At 30.6% G+C, this 16855-nt stretch overlaps 1 protein-coding gene across 15 annotated transcripts in view; it reads left to right on the top strand.

The window, feature by feature from the left end:
- The window catches only part of Mef2 (myocyte enhancer factor 2), a 245927-nt gene that overhangs the window by 215339 nt on the left and 13733 nt on the right, over positions 1-16855 (top strand). For 6 of the 15 annotated variants that reach the window (XM_065513320.1, XM_065513329.1, XM_065513330.1 and 3 more), the window contains 3 exons: positions 7389-7964; positions 11169-11372; positions 14825-15161. In XM_065513320.1, coding sequence (XP_065369392.1) covers positions 7911-7964; positions 11169-11372; positions 14825-15161 — 595 coding nt within the window. In that variant the 5' untranslated portion in view covers positions 7389-7910. The remainder of the gene's footprint in view (positions 1-7388; positions 7965-11168; positions 11373-14824; positions 15162-16855) is intronic. The other 9 variants (XM_065513334.1, XM_065513331.1, XM_065513322.1 and 6 more) reach the window with 3 other exon arrangements.

Raw genomic sequence — 16855 nt, 5'->3', positions numbered from 1 at the left:
AAAAATTGGTAGGGGGTTGCGGGAAAAACACATGATGACGTTTTTGTATTTAAAAGAATTATGATTTCAAGGTTTTGTTTCCTATTAAATAGGTTTTTCCCAGCGCGTTAACATTATGACCACAACAGCAGTAGTAAGACAACAGTTACCACAATGCCTTGTAATTATGAACATTTATTTAGTTCATTTTTTTTTGGGATGTCATTATTTCTTTTAGACACGACACGAATGAAATTAAAAGAGAAATCAATAAACATTTGAATTGATTTTCTTGATATTTTCTACATATTATTTTGTTGACAAATTGACATTACAATTGTAAACTGTTTTGTAATAAAAAGCTGTTAATATTTAATAATTATGGTTATGTACTCTTAACAAAATGAATTAAAAAGCTATCGGGAAGTTAGTTGCTATTGTTAGTTGTTAAAAGATTTATTGTAATAACTTAAATGCATTGAAAAAATAAGCCCCTTAAAATAGGCAAGAGATTTTTTAAAAAAAATATTTACAAAACGTGAAATAATAATAAATTATGTAGATGAACTCGATTACTTTTGATTGTATGTATTTCTATAAAGCATTTGTTTGCCTATAATTTAATAAAATCCTAGCTCTTCAAATTATAAATTTTTCGTAGCTACACATACTTTAAAATATTTTTGATTTTCTATTTTGTTTCATAGTATACTTTTAGGGGTCGTTATGAATATTGTATTGAACAACTTAAAAAGTTGTTCCTACAAGTAAATTCATTACAATTCCAAATAAAACATGAATAAATACTCATGTTTCATTTAATTATAGGTATATCAAGTTTTTTTTTTCTGTTAATAAAAATAAAACAAGTTCAAACAGAATAGCCATGTCGTACGTATGTATAGGATCATAAGTTTGAGTATGAAGCTGTATGCCCAAAAAATTTGGGTGTTCTCAACTAAAAATTTTAGGTTGTTTGAGGAGATCATTTCTCAAAATGCTTGTTCTGTCCTCAATATTTGATGATGTGGATTAAAGGATAAAAATGGCCTTTTTTAAAGTTTTTATGATTTTTTCATAATTCTCACCAAATACTGACGCCAGAACAAATATTTGAGAAATGGTCTGCTCAAAAAAACTGAACTATAATTTTAATGGGGAACAACGAGACCATCCTAATGTACGTACATAAATGGTTTCATTATGTGAAATAAAATCAAATTCCTCATACGCTCCCTGGTATTTTTTTTTTTCATTTATTTTTTAGATGTGTGTATACATGAGATTTTTATATACATATGAATGTGTAATTCAAACACATCATGATTTTAACTCGAGGAAATGAAAACGGATATATTTTTTGCTTCTACACAAGTTTGATAAACATACAAAATATATAAAAAAAAGTTTTTTTTTTCATCTAGTCCTGCAATAAATAATAAGTACAACATAAAAGCCTAAATATCAACGAAGCTGGTTTTATGATTTTTTTTATTCTCTGACATGTGTATGTACATTTTTTTTAATAAAATTTTGATTTTATATGATTTCTACTTTTTTTGTTTGCTTATATTTCGGGTTTCCAGGGTTATTTGTAGGCATTTTTTTTCAACTCGCCTTCCTTATTAAATTCACATTAAAATTTATGTTATTTAAACCTTCTCCACTTTTTTTGTTAACTTGTTTTATGACGACCTACGCAAGACGATTTTTTTTGTATAGTATTCCTATTTTATCCTGTTGCTTGGAGATTGTTTTTTTCTACAATATCATGGCGTATGTCATTAAAAGTTTTGTTGGTCCAATATGTATGTATGTTCTTTATATTACCAGCAGTTCTAGCAGATTGTCCCGAACAATTGATTTTAGCAATCATTTAGGGTAACAATTAGTTACTAGTAACTAGCTACGTGACTAGTTATTTTAACACATGTATGACCTAAGCACCTATGAACCTTTTGGATTACAATGAAACTGTTCAATAGCTGGTCCAAAGTAGTCAACGCCTTGGTTTCACATACTTACTAGCTACATAACTGGTTACTTGTTCAGCTACGTAACTAGTTATTTTAACATGTAAGGCTGCTAATTGACATCAAATAGCCAGTTAAAAAGACATTTCTACACAGTCCAATAACCGATTGCTTGTAAACAAACCTTCCTCCGACAACTCTACAATAGATTACTGCTGGTGAGTAAAATAACTACTTTCTAAAGTGAAGTACAAATTAACAGTTAAAGTGACTACACTTTTGATTACTTAGAGATACTTAAGTGACAATTGATTTCCTGGGATGTATAAAGTAACCAAATGTGTCAAATGATTCCAGAATACATTAGTGACAATTACTGTCAATAAGGGATACATTGACTACTTGCTTAACTGCTGGGTTATTATAAATTAAATACATATTTGAATATTTTCGACATGAAAAATTTAATGGTTGAACAAGTTCGCAACAAATTTGATGAAATTGTTTTTTTGTAATTTTTTTTTTCAAATTTAAACTAATTATATTAATTCACAGTGTTTGGCATGACATATTATAAGGAAATTAATAAAAAGTTTTTCAAATAAATCTCAATGACTATTTAATTCAAATTAAATACATATTTGGAAGTTATAGTAGCTATCGTTGGCTTAGTGAGCAAACGTGCTAAAAGGGGGGTCAGACGGCATGTATTGCTTGTGTGTTGTGCCATGTATTGGGACATTTTTCCACATGTAAACATATTCATACCGTGTGATCCATATGAAACTTTGTGTATGTAAAATACATGTGTATTACTCGTGACATTTTGCAAAATAAAAAAAAACAAAACAAAATAGAGTAAAGAAAAATCATAACAAAATATGTTTCATTGCATTAAATATATTTATTGTTATTTAAAAATGTTTTAAATAAGTATATTGTTAAAAACAACAAACATATAAACTAATAGAGGTTATGTCACATGCAATTACATATGTACGTTTGAACGTGGAAATTATGAATCGTATGTATAACGTGAATTTTGACATACACATGGAATTCCATATGTATCGAATACATGTCCCAATACACAAGCAATACATGCCGTCTGACCACCCTATAAGTAAATTTTTGATAAAAATTAAGATTGTAATGCTTAACTGTTTGCTTAAAAGAATATATATTAAATCCACTAAAAAATAAAAAGTACCAATACACTTCATCTAAACTGTGATTATTTATCATTATATGTAAAAAAATCATATGTGAAAAAACTGCATTAAATATTTCAAATATATTGAAAACAATGGATTTGTGGTCGTTTTTTGTGTCTCCTGTAAAATGTATGAAAAGGACTTGAACTATTTGCACACTAAGCAAACGATATTTATGATCTCAGGCAAAAGGAAATAAGTATAACAACGAATTTTAATCATTATCATTAAAAGTCAAAGATTTTTGTGTTTTGTGTAAAATTTATAAACAGGGACTTGATAGTTTAGAGTTAGTAAAAATGGATCATTGCACAAGAGAATAGCGGGTTTTAATTTTCGAATAACATTTGAATAATTTTGAAAGGTTGGCGGCCAAAGTGAGAAAATTTCGTTCAACATAGTTTTGAAATATTGATTTAATTACGACCACAAAAAATTCTTGAAGATCCAAAAACAAGCCTTTCAATGTCAATATCGAAGCAGTGCAGGAGAGTGTTGGTGAAAGCCCAGGTACATAAAATCGTCGAAACTCTCTAGAGTTTTCTCACTAAAGAAATGCCACTCGAAAAGTATGGCTGTATGACTTAAAATGAGGGCTTTACAATGGATGGCGTATCTTTTGAAAGCGGTTTTAGTTTTTAATAACTTATATGCCATTTTGAAGGGTATATATCTGTCATTTATTCTCACTTAGTTATTGAACATTATAGTGTAAACATCTAAGTTTTTTTGCTTCGAAAATGTCAAATTATGTACCAACAAAGCGACATATGCGGGAAGTTTTGCTTTACTTCTTTAATTTGAAAAAAATGCTGCTGAAAAACACCTATTGCTCACCGAAGCTTATGGTGAATGTGTTCCATCGATTTCAACGTACGAGAAGTGATGATTTTGACACGGAAGTTTGACGACCAAGAATTGGAGGCATTACTCCATGAAAATTGTTGTCAATCTCAACAAGAACTTCCAAAATCATTGGGAGCTACTCAAGCAGCAATTTCAAAACGTTTGCGAGCAGCTGGATTCATCCAAAAGCAGGGAAATTGGTTACTATATGAATTGAAGCCGAGAGACCTTGAAAGCGATTTTGCATGTCTGAAATGCTGCTTGAAGGCTATAAAAGACACTCATTTTTGCACCGAATCATTACTTGCGATGAAAAATGGATCCATTATGATAACCAGAATTGTAATAGATTGTATATAAAGCCCGACCAACCAGCCGAATCGACTCCAATGCCAAATATCCATGGCTCTAAGGTAATGCTCTGCATTTGGAGGAGCAAAGGGATCCTATCTATTATGAGCTGCTGAAATCTTACCAAACCATCACAGGGAACCTGCACCGAGTGCAACTGATTCGTTTGAATAGAGCATTGGCCGAAAAACGACCAGAATATTCGGACAGACATGAAACCGTAATATTCCATCATGACAACGCTCGGACACATGTTGCAATTCCTGTTAAAAAGTATTTAGAATGAAGTTGTTGGGAAGTTTCGCCTCTCGCGCCTTATAGTCCAGATCTTGCCCTGTCCGACTACTATTTGTTTCTAATGAAGCAGAACGCACTCTCTGGGATACACTTCACTTTGGAACAAAGTATCCGAAATTGGCTTGATTCGTTCTTGGCCTCGAAAGATGAGCAGTTCTTTTGGCTCGGATATCATATGTTGCCAGAAAAATGGGAAAAGGTCATAGTTAATAATGGCCAATACTTTGAATAAATTTATATTGTACAAATTCCGTTTGTAATTTCTACATTTTTCATTAGAGAAATCACAAATTATATATATTCTGGATCGTTATAGATAGCGAAGTCGATATAGGCATGTCCGTCTGTCCGTCTGTATGTTAAAATCAACTTTCCGTTGCCCCCAAATAACTTACATACATGATTCATACATCGGGATTTCTTCCGGCCCTCAAATGGCTGATATATAAGGAAAAATCCTCGATTTTTTACCTATTTTTGATCTATATCTGGATTACTAAGTGATTAATATAGACAATATGAAGCTCTAATGATAGATATTTCAAAGTGCAGTGTAACGATGTATATAAGGCTATAGTACGTTGGACCTACAATGGATCAAAAAATTTTTTTTTAAATTAAATTTTTTTTTTTAAATTTAAAAATTTTTTTTTTGTTTTTTCAATTTTTTTTGTGAAAAAAAAATTCCGGTTAAAAATTGTTTTTCCGATTTTGACCCATTGTAGGTCCAACTTACTATGGTCTTATATACGTCGTTGCAAATGTCTTTGAAATATCTATCATTAGATATCCATATTGTCTATATTAATGTCTTAGTAATCCAGATATAGGTCAAAAATCGAGGTTGTCTTGGTTTTTTCCTCATATCTCAGCCATTTGTGGACCGATTTTGCTGATTTTAAATAGCAAAATTCTCGAAAGCATGTCTGACAGAATTATTGAAGATTTGGATCCCTAAGATATCTGGGGTCTTCAGAAAATTGATTTGAACAGACAGACAGACGGACATGGCTTAATCGACTCCACTATCTATAAGGATCCAGAATATATATACTTTATAGGGTCGGAAATGAAAAATGTAGAAATTACAAACGGAATGACAAACTTATATATACCCTTCTCACAAAGGTGAAGGGTATAATAGAAAAAATTAATTTTGTTTACCAAAAAATATTTAAAAAATTTATTTGAAACTATAATTTGGTGGAGGGTATTTTGTTTTGTTTGTTACTTGTTATTTCTCATTTAACTTCGTAATTATAACCATTTGCGACCCCATAAAGAACATAAATTCTGGATCTTTGTAGATAGCGGAGCCGATATAGCCAAGTTCGTCTGTTGAAATCAACTTTCCAAAGTCCTCAAATAACTTACAAATATGATTGTTACATCAGTATATCGGGTATAGTCCTGGTTCGGGTGCCATTTAAAATCGAGGAAATCAGTCAAATGTCTGAGATATAAACAAAACAGAAGATTGCCTCAATTTGTAACCTATCAACTAAAATTAAGTTATGCTTATTTTTCTAACCAAAAATGTTTTATTTTCCACCGGTTCGAAACGTTTAAAAGTAACGCCAAATATTATTATTTAGGTAACGGTAATTGCAGTAATTTCTGTAACGGTAGCTTAGCGGTAACGGTTTTTTTCCACAAAATTAATATTTATCTTAAAGTATACTTTTTTATAGGGTATATAAGATTTGATCCAGGCGAATATATTATTCTTATTTGTTTTTATTTAAGCGTAGTAGCTTTTTTTCTAACCAATTTTCATTTTCAAAGCTGTATCGAGAATATTCCCAGAATTAATATTCATATTATTTAATTGTATGTATGTGAATGAAAGTTTATAGCTGTAGTCATAACAAAATCTGTGTAAATTCTTATAAAAAATAATATCTGAATATTTTTGTTTGTAATAATAGTATCTGTAAGGTCAAGCTTGCAGAATAGCAATAAAAAAATTCTTGGAATATTCTCGAAAAATTTTGAAATTGAGTTTTCTTTTCTTTTAAATACATAATTATATAACAACAACAAAAATACAATTATTGTTATAATATATTGTAAAATTTTTACATTTGATAGCTTTAATTGCCTTAATTAAGGTCAATGAATTTAAAATGTTATAGAGCAATGTTTCCTATTTCTTTAAACATAATTGCATTTATGTAAAATTTATAATTCTGCCATTCTCTTGCAAAAATTTTAAACTTCAAAGCCTATATTAACACAAAATCTAAGGAAAATATTGTATGTATGTGTATATTTAGGTCATTTTTTTCCATTTCACATTATTTTTCTATTATCCTGATTTTATCCTTATAAATAAATTAAGTGTATTGACAGCATTAAAGGAAAGTAGGATGAAACAAAGCTATAAAGAAAATAAAATTAAGTTCATTGAACTTGTTCATTCAACCATAAACCTTGAAATTAAAACAATCTAAGGTTTATGTGTATTTGAGTTCATATACAATTTTGTTATATTTTCACAGTCAAAGACACTTAACTCGAATACACTTTCCTCACACAAAAAGCTTTTTAAATAGGAAAAAATATATAAAAAAAAGAAGCTCATGGACGTATCCTTTCAATCATTTCTAGGTTAATAATATCATTAAAGTAAAAATAATATTTTTAGACAGGTGTCTGTTTATCTCACCCATCTATACAACAGACTTTAAAAATTAATTTTATTTTTCTTCTTTTTTTTTCTTTACAGTATCAATAACTTTACAAAATTGGGAATTAGATAAATATGATTTTTGTATATTAATGGCCAGTTAATAAATATCTGTACCGTCCACAACATTTACCTGCAACCAGCAAAAAACAACGTAACATTTACCACCAGTATATATGGTGCTTTTAAACAAAAAGTCCCTCTTCCCCTCAACAACACATCACTAAAAACTAAAACTAATAAATATACATAGTTGGAAACTATGCAACAAAAGGATCTTAATTTTTCAACAACACATTTACAACACAACAATTAATTAATATACAAATAAATTGCCAGAAACAAATTTTGCAAAGAGATACTTTCTCCCCTTAAAAAAAAGTACCACTTTGAAGTGGTTTTATATAAACAAGAAAAAAAGCATTTCTGCAGTATTTAAGAACTGTAAAGGAAAATTTGAAATAATTTTTGTATAACAAAAATTTACAATTAGTTATTTAACTATAAATTACTGGATAACAATTGCTTGACAAAATTGTTTAAAATTAAAATATTGCCAACATGGGTCGAAAGAAAATTCAGATATCACGCATCACAGATGAACGAAATCGACAGGTAAGTGAATTATTTTATTTTAATATATTTACAAAACATAGGAACTTAATTTATTAAATTCTTAAAATAAAAAAAAAAATAATAAAAAGTATTCATTATTATGGTATTGACAAAACAATGGAAACTTAGGTCTCATTTTTACCAAACAAATATAGCCCTTTGTTTTTATTAATACTTCAAAGCGGCGAGGCATTAAACCAAATAAAGAATCAATCGTCTCCTTTGAAATATTTCGTCATTCCCTTATAACCGCATCTGATAAAGCTCCCTTCGATCTACAATTTCTCCTAGTTATACCCTTCACCTTCGTGAAAAGGGTACATACATATATATAAGTTTCCACAATATAATTTTCCGACCCTATAAAGTATATATATTCTGGATCCTTATAGATAGCAGAATCGATTAAGCCATGTCCGTCTGTCTGTTGAAATCAATTTTCTGAAGACCCCAGATATTATCGGGTTCCAAATCTTCAATAATTCTGTCAGACATGCTTTCGAGAAGTTTCCTCGAAAATCGGTCCACAAATGGCTGAGATATGAGGAAAAAACCAGGACACCCTCGATTTTTGACCTATACCTGGATTACTAACTCATTAATATAGACAATATGGATATTTAATAATAGATATTTCAAAGACCTTTGCAACGACGTATAAAATATTTTTTTAACCAGATTTTTTTTTTCACCAAAAAAAATTAAAAAACAAAAAATTTTTTTTTAAATTTAAAAAAAAAATTTAAAATAAAAATTCGAAAAAAAAATGTTCAAAAAATAAAAAAATAAATTTTGTTTACCTAAAAATATTTCAAATTTTGAAGTATAATTTGGTGAAGGGTATATAAGATTCGGCACAGTCGAATATAGCTCTCTTACTTGTTTTAGATTGATATCAGGCAATTGGGCAGGCCACTTCAAAGCAAGCAGCACCTCATTAGATTGTAACCCACTCAGTTACAACCCAAGATTTGTGTTTGAGGTCATTGTCGAGCTGGAATCTCCAAACTAGCTGGATATCCCTCCAAATACAGATAATTACCTTAGAGCCGTGTATATTTGGCTTTGATGAAAGTTTGGCGGGTTAGCCGGGCTTCACATACGATCACTTACACTTCGGGTTATCGGTTCGGGGTATCCTTTTCATTGGAAGTAATGATTCGGTGCAAAAATTATTTTCTTTTAAAACGTTCAAGCATCATTTCGGACATGCAAAAACGTTTTTCAAGGTCTCTCGGCTTCCATTCGTATGGTACCCAATTTCCCTGCTGCTCTCAAACGTTTTAAAATTGCTGCTTGAGTAGCTCCCAATGATTTTGGAAATTCTTGTTGAGTTTGACAACAATCTTTTTGGAGTAATGCCTCCAATTCTTGGTCTTCAAACTTTTTTTGGCTGGCCTGGGCTATCTTTGTCTTCCATGTTCAAATCACCACTTCAGAATCCAACAAACCATTCACCATAAGGTTTGGTGAGCAATTTCATCATACAACATTTTGCAATCGGGCCAGTAGCTTAGAAGATTCAGATTTATTACCACTTTTTTTACGATGTGGGGTCTTTGCATCGTTTCAAATGGATCTGTATCCGATTCCAGTCATAGTATATTTTATGATACGAATTGGACCCATATTACCCTGAACAGTCCCACACCATAATATTGTCATCGCCAAACTTGACTGTCTCTTTTATGTATTTGGGGGGTCCAGTCTCTATCCCTTCGGCTGTGGTACGAATGTTGTATTCGGGATGTATTGGACACTCCTGGATATCATGTGGATTAGTATTTTCCTAAATTTGAAGATGATTTTTTTTGAAGAAAATTAGGTTCAGTTTCCAACTGTTACAGGGCCCATTTACATATGTACAGTTGCGAACAAGATAATAGCAGTACCACGAAATTTTGAAATATTTTAACTTTGTTCACAGTGTACTGTGTTTGACATACAGAAGAGGATGGACGTCGAATATATTGACTACAGCCTGAGCTTCCAAATAAAACCAGTTTAGACCCGCCAGTTCACAAAATATTGCGATATTTGCTTGCAAACCAGTCGGCATCCAGCGTACTCCAAACGAGTACCACTACGTATTTTTGTTAATAGTGGCTTTTTCCTTGGACTTCGTTCTGTGAAGTTTGCATCTAGAAATCATCTCCTTACTGTCATACCAATAACTTCTAAATTTCATTCGGTTTTTATTTGCTTGACAGATTAAATGGATTGCATTTGATAATTCTGACGATATTTCGATCGTCCTGAGGTGTAGTTTTCCGTTTGCAGTCCCTTTTTTATTTTTTTCTTTCTATTCAATAGCGTTTGATATAAAGTTGAATATGTGGAAAAGATTTTCCTTATTTTTTTAACTTTAAAATTAATTTTCCCTAAGCAATAGTGCAATGTATTGCGCGACCTACTAAAACAGGAATTATATAAAAAAGAACTGTTTTTAATCTTAAATATACAATAAATTCAGCATATTTAACTAAATTGTACTTTAATCTTAAAAAATATTTGACTTCTTTAAAAAAAAATTAAAAAAAATTAATTCAATAATCCAGCACTTCTATTTCAATGTTAATAAAAAAATACATATTGTCATATATAAGAGCCTTTATTTCCAAAGTTATCATTATTTTTACAAAAAGATTACATCACAAAAAATTTACAGGATTGACCGATTATGGGTATAAACAAAATTTTAAGTTTAACATTTTTAAAGACGTTGTACGCCGTTTCAAAAAAATTTCCTAGTGGTACTGCTATTTTCTTGTTCGTAACTGTAGATAAAACAATTTTATCATTTGCACGTGTTGTTGAACTCTATATCCGTCCATGGTGATTTGGCAAAACAAACTGAATAAATGACAACCAATTCGACAGATGTAGCTTAAACAATATGGCCGCTGTCAAAGTTCGGAAGTTCCTTTTGGAAGACAATTTAGTTTTCAAAAAATGTTTCCATTGTCACACACTATAATGATATTTTTGACATTTGTATCTATATTCATGTACGTAATGTTAATGTTAAGAAATTATCCTTGCTTGGATATTGACTTTGACACACGAAATATTGATTGGCCACTTAAATTATTTATCATAGTCATACTCATACATAATGCATTTACTAAGATAATATTTATAAAAAAAAACCACACACACTATTTTTAAATCTTTTCACTCTCTCTTTCATTTTATATTTAATAGGTGACATTCAATAAACGTAAATTTGGTGTTATGAAAAAGGCCTATGAATTGTCGGTGTTATGTGACTGTGAAATTGCCTTGATCATCTTTTCGTCCAGCAATAAATTATATCAATATGCCAGTACCGATATGGATAAAGTATTACTCAAATATACAGAATACAATGAACCCCACGAATCATTAACTAATAAAAATATAATTGAGGTAAGTTGAACTCGTGCACTATTCCAAAATAAATACATACATATGTATATGAATAGTACATAAGTTTTAATATTATTTACCAAGTGGTAAATAGATTATTATTTATTTATATTTCATTTTCTGTTTCATTATTGTTATTTTTTTTTTTTTGTTCATTTAATAATAAATTATTCAAATATTTATTGTACACATTAGTTGAAATATGTATGAATGTTTGTAATATATACAGTGAAACAAAAACAACAAATAACATTGAACGAGAGATAAAAAATCGAAAAAAAAAATATATAAATTATGCAAAATAAATTGAGTGAAAATGAGATGAAGCGAAAAATGAGAAAATAGCTGGAGTATTATTTTCCAAACATTCAGAAAGAAGTAAATATATACAGCAAAAGAAAATAAATAGTAGTATACATATAAAAAGTATTTATTCTTTCTTCAATGAATACAATAAACACACTTCCTAATAACATTATTATTAACGTCATTTGTAGAGCACGGTGGAACGGATTGACTTTTGAGTTTATTTGTTAATATTCATCAAAAACATACACACATATAACTAATTCTGGTTCAATTCTAGTTCAGTTCTAGTTAAGTTCTAGTTCAGTTCTAGTTCTAGTTCAGTTCTAGTTCAGTTCTAGTTCAGTTCTAGTTCAGTTCTAGTTCAGTTCTAATTCAGTTCTAGTTCAGTTCAATTCTAGTTTAGTTCTAGTTCAATTCTAGTTCAGTTCTAGTTTAGTTCTAGTTCAGTTCTAGTTCAGTTCTAATTCAGTTCTAGTTCTAGTTCAGTTCAATTCTAGTTTAGTTCTAGTTCAGTTCTAGTTCAGTTCTAGTTCAGTTCTAGTTCAGTTCTAGTTCAGTTCTAGTTCAGTTCTAGTTCAGTTCTAGTTCAGTTCTAGTTCAGTTCTAGTTCAGTTCTAGTTCAGTTCTAGTTCAGTTCTAGTTCAGTTCTAGTTCAGTTCTAGTTCAGTTCTAGTTCAGTTCTAGTTCAGTTCTAGTTCAGTTCTAGTTCAGTTCTAGTTCAGTTCTAGTTCAGTTCTAGTTCAGTTCTAGTTCAGTTCTAGTTCAGTTCTAGTTCAGTTCTAGTTCAGTTCTAGTTCAGTTCTAGTTCAGTTCTAGTTCAGTTCTAGTTCAGTTCTAGTTCAGTTCTAGTTCAGTTCTAGTTCAGTTCTAGTTCAGTTCTAGTTCAGTTCTAGTTCAGTTCTAGTTCAGTTCTAGTTCAGTTCTAGTTCAGTTCTAGTTCAGTTCTAGTTCAGTTCTAGTTCTAGTTCAGTTCTAGTTCAGTTCTAGTTCAGTTCTAGTTCAGTTCTAGTTCAAGTTCAAGTTCAGTTCTAGTTCAGTTCTAGTTCAAGTTCAGTTCTAGTTCAGTTCTAGTTCAGTTCTAGTTCAGTTCTAGTTCAGTTCTAGTTCAGTTCTAGTTCAGTTCTAGTTCAGTTCTAGTTCAGTTCTAGTTCAGTTCTAGTTCAGTTCTAGTTCAGTTCTAGTTCAGTTCTAGTTCAGTTCTAGTTCAGTTCTAGTTCAGTTCTAGTTCAGTTCTAGTTCAGTTCTAGTTCAGTTCTAGTTCAGTTCTAGTTCAGTTCTAGTTCAGTTCTAGTTCAGTTCTAGTTCAGTTCTAGTTCAGTTCTAGTTCAGTTCTAGTTCAGTTCTAGTTCAGTTCTAGTTCAGTTCTAGTTCAGTTCTAGTTCAGTTCTAGTTCAGTTCTAGTTCAGTTCTAGTTCAGTTCTAGTTTAGTTCTAGTTCAGTTCTAGTTCAGTTCAAGTTCAGTTCTAGTTCGGTTCTAGTTCAGTTCTAGTTCAGTTCTAGTTCAGTTCTAGTTCAATTCTAGTTCAAATATGGAAAAATGTAAACGCTATATTAAAATAAAATAACTCTGCTGGGTCAATAAGTCCGCGATTTTTTTAATTTGCCAGCTCTTAACTGAAACGGCAACACTGCTCCTATCAACAGACATCTGTCAAAGTTTTAACAAGCTGCGTCATTTCATTTGTGTATGAAAGCCATTGATAGCAGACTACTTCGTGACTTGAGGAGAAATTGGAAAAAGTGAATTTCGCCTTTAGCCATTAAGCATATTTTTTTGCGGAGAAAAACAATTATTCAAATAAAGTCTAAGCTTGATAAATACTATGGGAACTCTGCACCATCAATTTGAATGGTAAATAAGTGCTTTATTGAATTTTGTTGATGACGTACAATCACGGAAAATGACGAACGTTTCGGAGCCCAGTTGAGGTTTCTACACCCGAAACAATTGAAAAAATCACGATATGGTGTTGGTAGATCAGAGATTGAGAGTGGAAGAGATTGTGAAAGCCATAGGTGTCTCACAGTGGTTTCAATTATGAAAGCTTTCCACAAGATATCTGCTGCGTTTACTCACGATCGTGTGCACAAAAGGGTGCAGTTCACAGATGTGCAGTTTCCATGGCAAAAATTCATGATTAGGTTACGGAATGCTACCTCTTCCGCCCTATTATCCGGATTTAGCCAGGAGTGACTATTTCTTGTTTCAAAATCTGAAGAAATGTCTCGGTGGAAAGAGATTTGACTCCAACGATGGAATCGTCTCATTTTGATGACCTCGATCACAAAGGGAACGATTATTAAACCCAATTGAGCTGTACGAGACGAAGATATTGGGTGGCTGCCTGATTACCAGGACCTCGACAAATCTTATTTTTTGGAAGGGATAAAAAAAAATTGGAGAAACGTTGGACAAAGTGTTTAGAGCTCAAAAGAGACTACATACATATGTTGGAAAATAGAATGATTTTTTATCTCAAAACCTGTGACTTTTTGTTCTAATTCATTCCACTGTGCAAACTTTCATGTATCTCAAAAACACTAATGTAAATGTGTTGTTGAATAATTTATAAAGTTTTTTCCTCAACAGTTTAGTTAAATTTTTTTTGTTATTGCTCCAATATTATTGTTACAACGAACTTGAACTTGTGCGTTTAGAACTTTTCATCTATTGTACATACATAGATTGTTCATCTTCTAAGTTCAGCATTTTGTTTTTTTTTTTGTCGTTCATTATATATTTATAATGTTAATTTTTACAAAATATTTATGTAGTATGTAGTAGCTCTCCATTTATCTCCGGTTGTAGGAAATCTCAAGTGGATAAAAGAAGATTTGCATGATTTTTCATGGGAGTGAAAAACAAAGTTACAAAATAAAACTAATATAGTTTGACAGTTCTGACAAGCTTCTTTTTTCCTTAAGTTTTTTGTTATTTGTTTTTAATAATCATACATACATACATATTTAGTCAAAAGTTAATAACAAGCCGAAATTAACATTTTATTATTTATTGTATTGATGTTTGTACTATGTACGATAATATTTCTTATACGAATTATTATTATTCCGAATCAAACAATAAATTGTAAAATTTAATTTTAATACATTTTTCCTTTCTTTTTTTTTTGTTAAATTTATAGATTTTATCTTGTCCATTTCAGAAGGAGAACAAAAACGGTGTCATGTCACCCGATTCGCCGGAACCAGAAGCCGATTATACCCTGACGCCCCGTACCGAAGCCAAATACAATAAAATCGATGAAGAATTTCAATTGATGATGCATCGTACGCAGATGGCGGGCGGCGCGACATCAGCACGAAATATGACAAATGCCAATTATACGTTGCCAGTATCGGTGCCAGTGGCGGGTGCATACGGTGATAATATGCTACAGACGAGTCCACAAATGTCCCACACAAATATTAGTCCACGACCATCGAGTTCGGAAACGGATTCAGGTGGGATGTCATTGATAAGTTAGTAGTGTTGAAAACTCGCACACAGCACATTCTTATATCATTCTGTTTATGTTTGTTATGTACCTACCTAATCGTTTTCATTTATTTTTTTAGTTTTATTTATTTTATATTTTTCTTCGTTCATTGTTTCTCTTTTTTTATTTGTTTAACAATTTTATTTTATTTGTCCCATATTATTACTAATTTGTTGGTTTATTTTTTATTTTTATTTTATCTGCTAACCTTAATTAAATATTATTCGTAAAGGAATTTTTCCGTACGTACACAAATTATGGGTACAAAAGTTAAGTTTTTGAAAACCGAGATATTTGATACTGTTGTCTATAAAATAATTAAATTTTAAAAAAAATATTCCAGTATTTTTTATATACTCGTGATATGGCAACCTTGGAAATATTAATTTTTAACATACTCCTCCATTCGGTGTACCAATTGTGCAAACCTTTTCTAAAATCGGTCTGATTGTGTTTACAATACTGTAATTTTAAGGTATTTCGCAATATTTGTGAACCTGCAACTCTGAAAATATATTTTTTTTATACTTCTCTATTTGCTCTACCAATTGATTAAATATGTTTATTTTAAAAAACTTTGCGTTATTTGGCATATATATATTCATGACCTGGCAACCCTGGAAATGTAGATTTTTGTTTACCAAAATATTTCCCGTCACATCTAGTAAAACTTTTTCCGAAATCGGTTTAGTAGCCTATAAAATATTTAAATTCTAAGATATTATGCAATATTTGTCATATATTCGAGACTTGGCAACCCTGGAAATTAAAATTTTTAAATAGTCCACTATTTGCTTTAACTATTGGTTCATGTTTTTCGTCAATTGGTTCAGTAGTTTAGAGAAGTCTTGATTTTTTGGTGATTGTGGAAACCCTGGAAATATAGATTTTTATTTACTTGTATACTTTCTGTATCATCTAGTCAAACTTTTTCGGAAATCGGTCCTGTAGTTTTTGAAATATTTCAATTCTTAGAAATTATGCAATATTTGTCATATATTCGTGACTTGGCAACACTGGAAATTAAAATTTTTAAATAGTCCACTATTTTCTTTAACTATTAGTCCAAGTTACTCCTTAATCGGTTCAGTAGTTTGTGAAATATTTCAATTTAAAGAAACCCCTGATTTTTTAGTATTTATTGAACATGTCAACCCTGGAAATATAGTTTTTTATTTATTTTTATACTTTTTGTATCATCTAGTCAAACTTTTCCCAAAATCGGTTTAGTAGTCCCTGAAATACTTCAATTCCAAGAAATTACGCACCATTTGTCATATATTGGTGTCATGGCAACCCTGGAAATGTAAATTTTTAAATAATCCACTAATTGTTTTAGCTATTTGTCAAAAGTTTTCGTTAATTGGTCCAGTAGTTTGTGAAATATTTAAATTTAAATAAATCCCTAATTTTTAGTATTTGTTGAACGTGGCAACCCTGGAAATATAGATTTTTATTTACGTCTATATTTTCTGTATCATTTAGTCAAACTATTTCCGAAATCGCAGCAACAGTATGAAATAATTCAATTCCTAGAAATTTCGCAATATTTGTCATATTTCGGTGACCTGGCAACCCTGTAAATGTAAATTTTTATATTCTTCCTTAGTTGCTTTAACTAATGGTCCAAGTTTTTCGTCGATCGGTCCAGTAGTTTGTGAAATATTTCATTTTAAA

Source organism: Calliphora vicina, chromosome 5, assembly GCF_958450345.1.
Source record: "Calliphora vicina chromosome 5, idCalVici1.1, whole genome shotgun sequence".
Classification (NCBI taxonomy): domain Eukaryota; kingdom Metazoa; phylum Arthropoda; class Insecta; order Diptera; family Calliphoridae; genus Calliphora; species Calliphora vicina.
The sequence above is the reverse complement of the archived record's forward strand: the minus strand, read 5'-3'. Positions and strand labels throughout refer to the sequence as shown.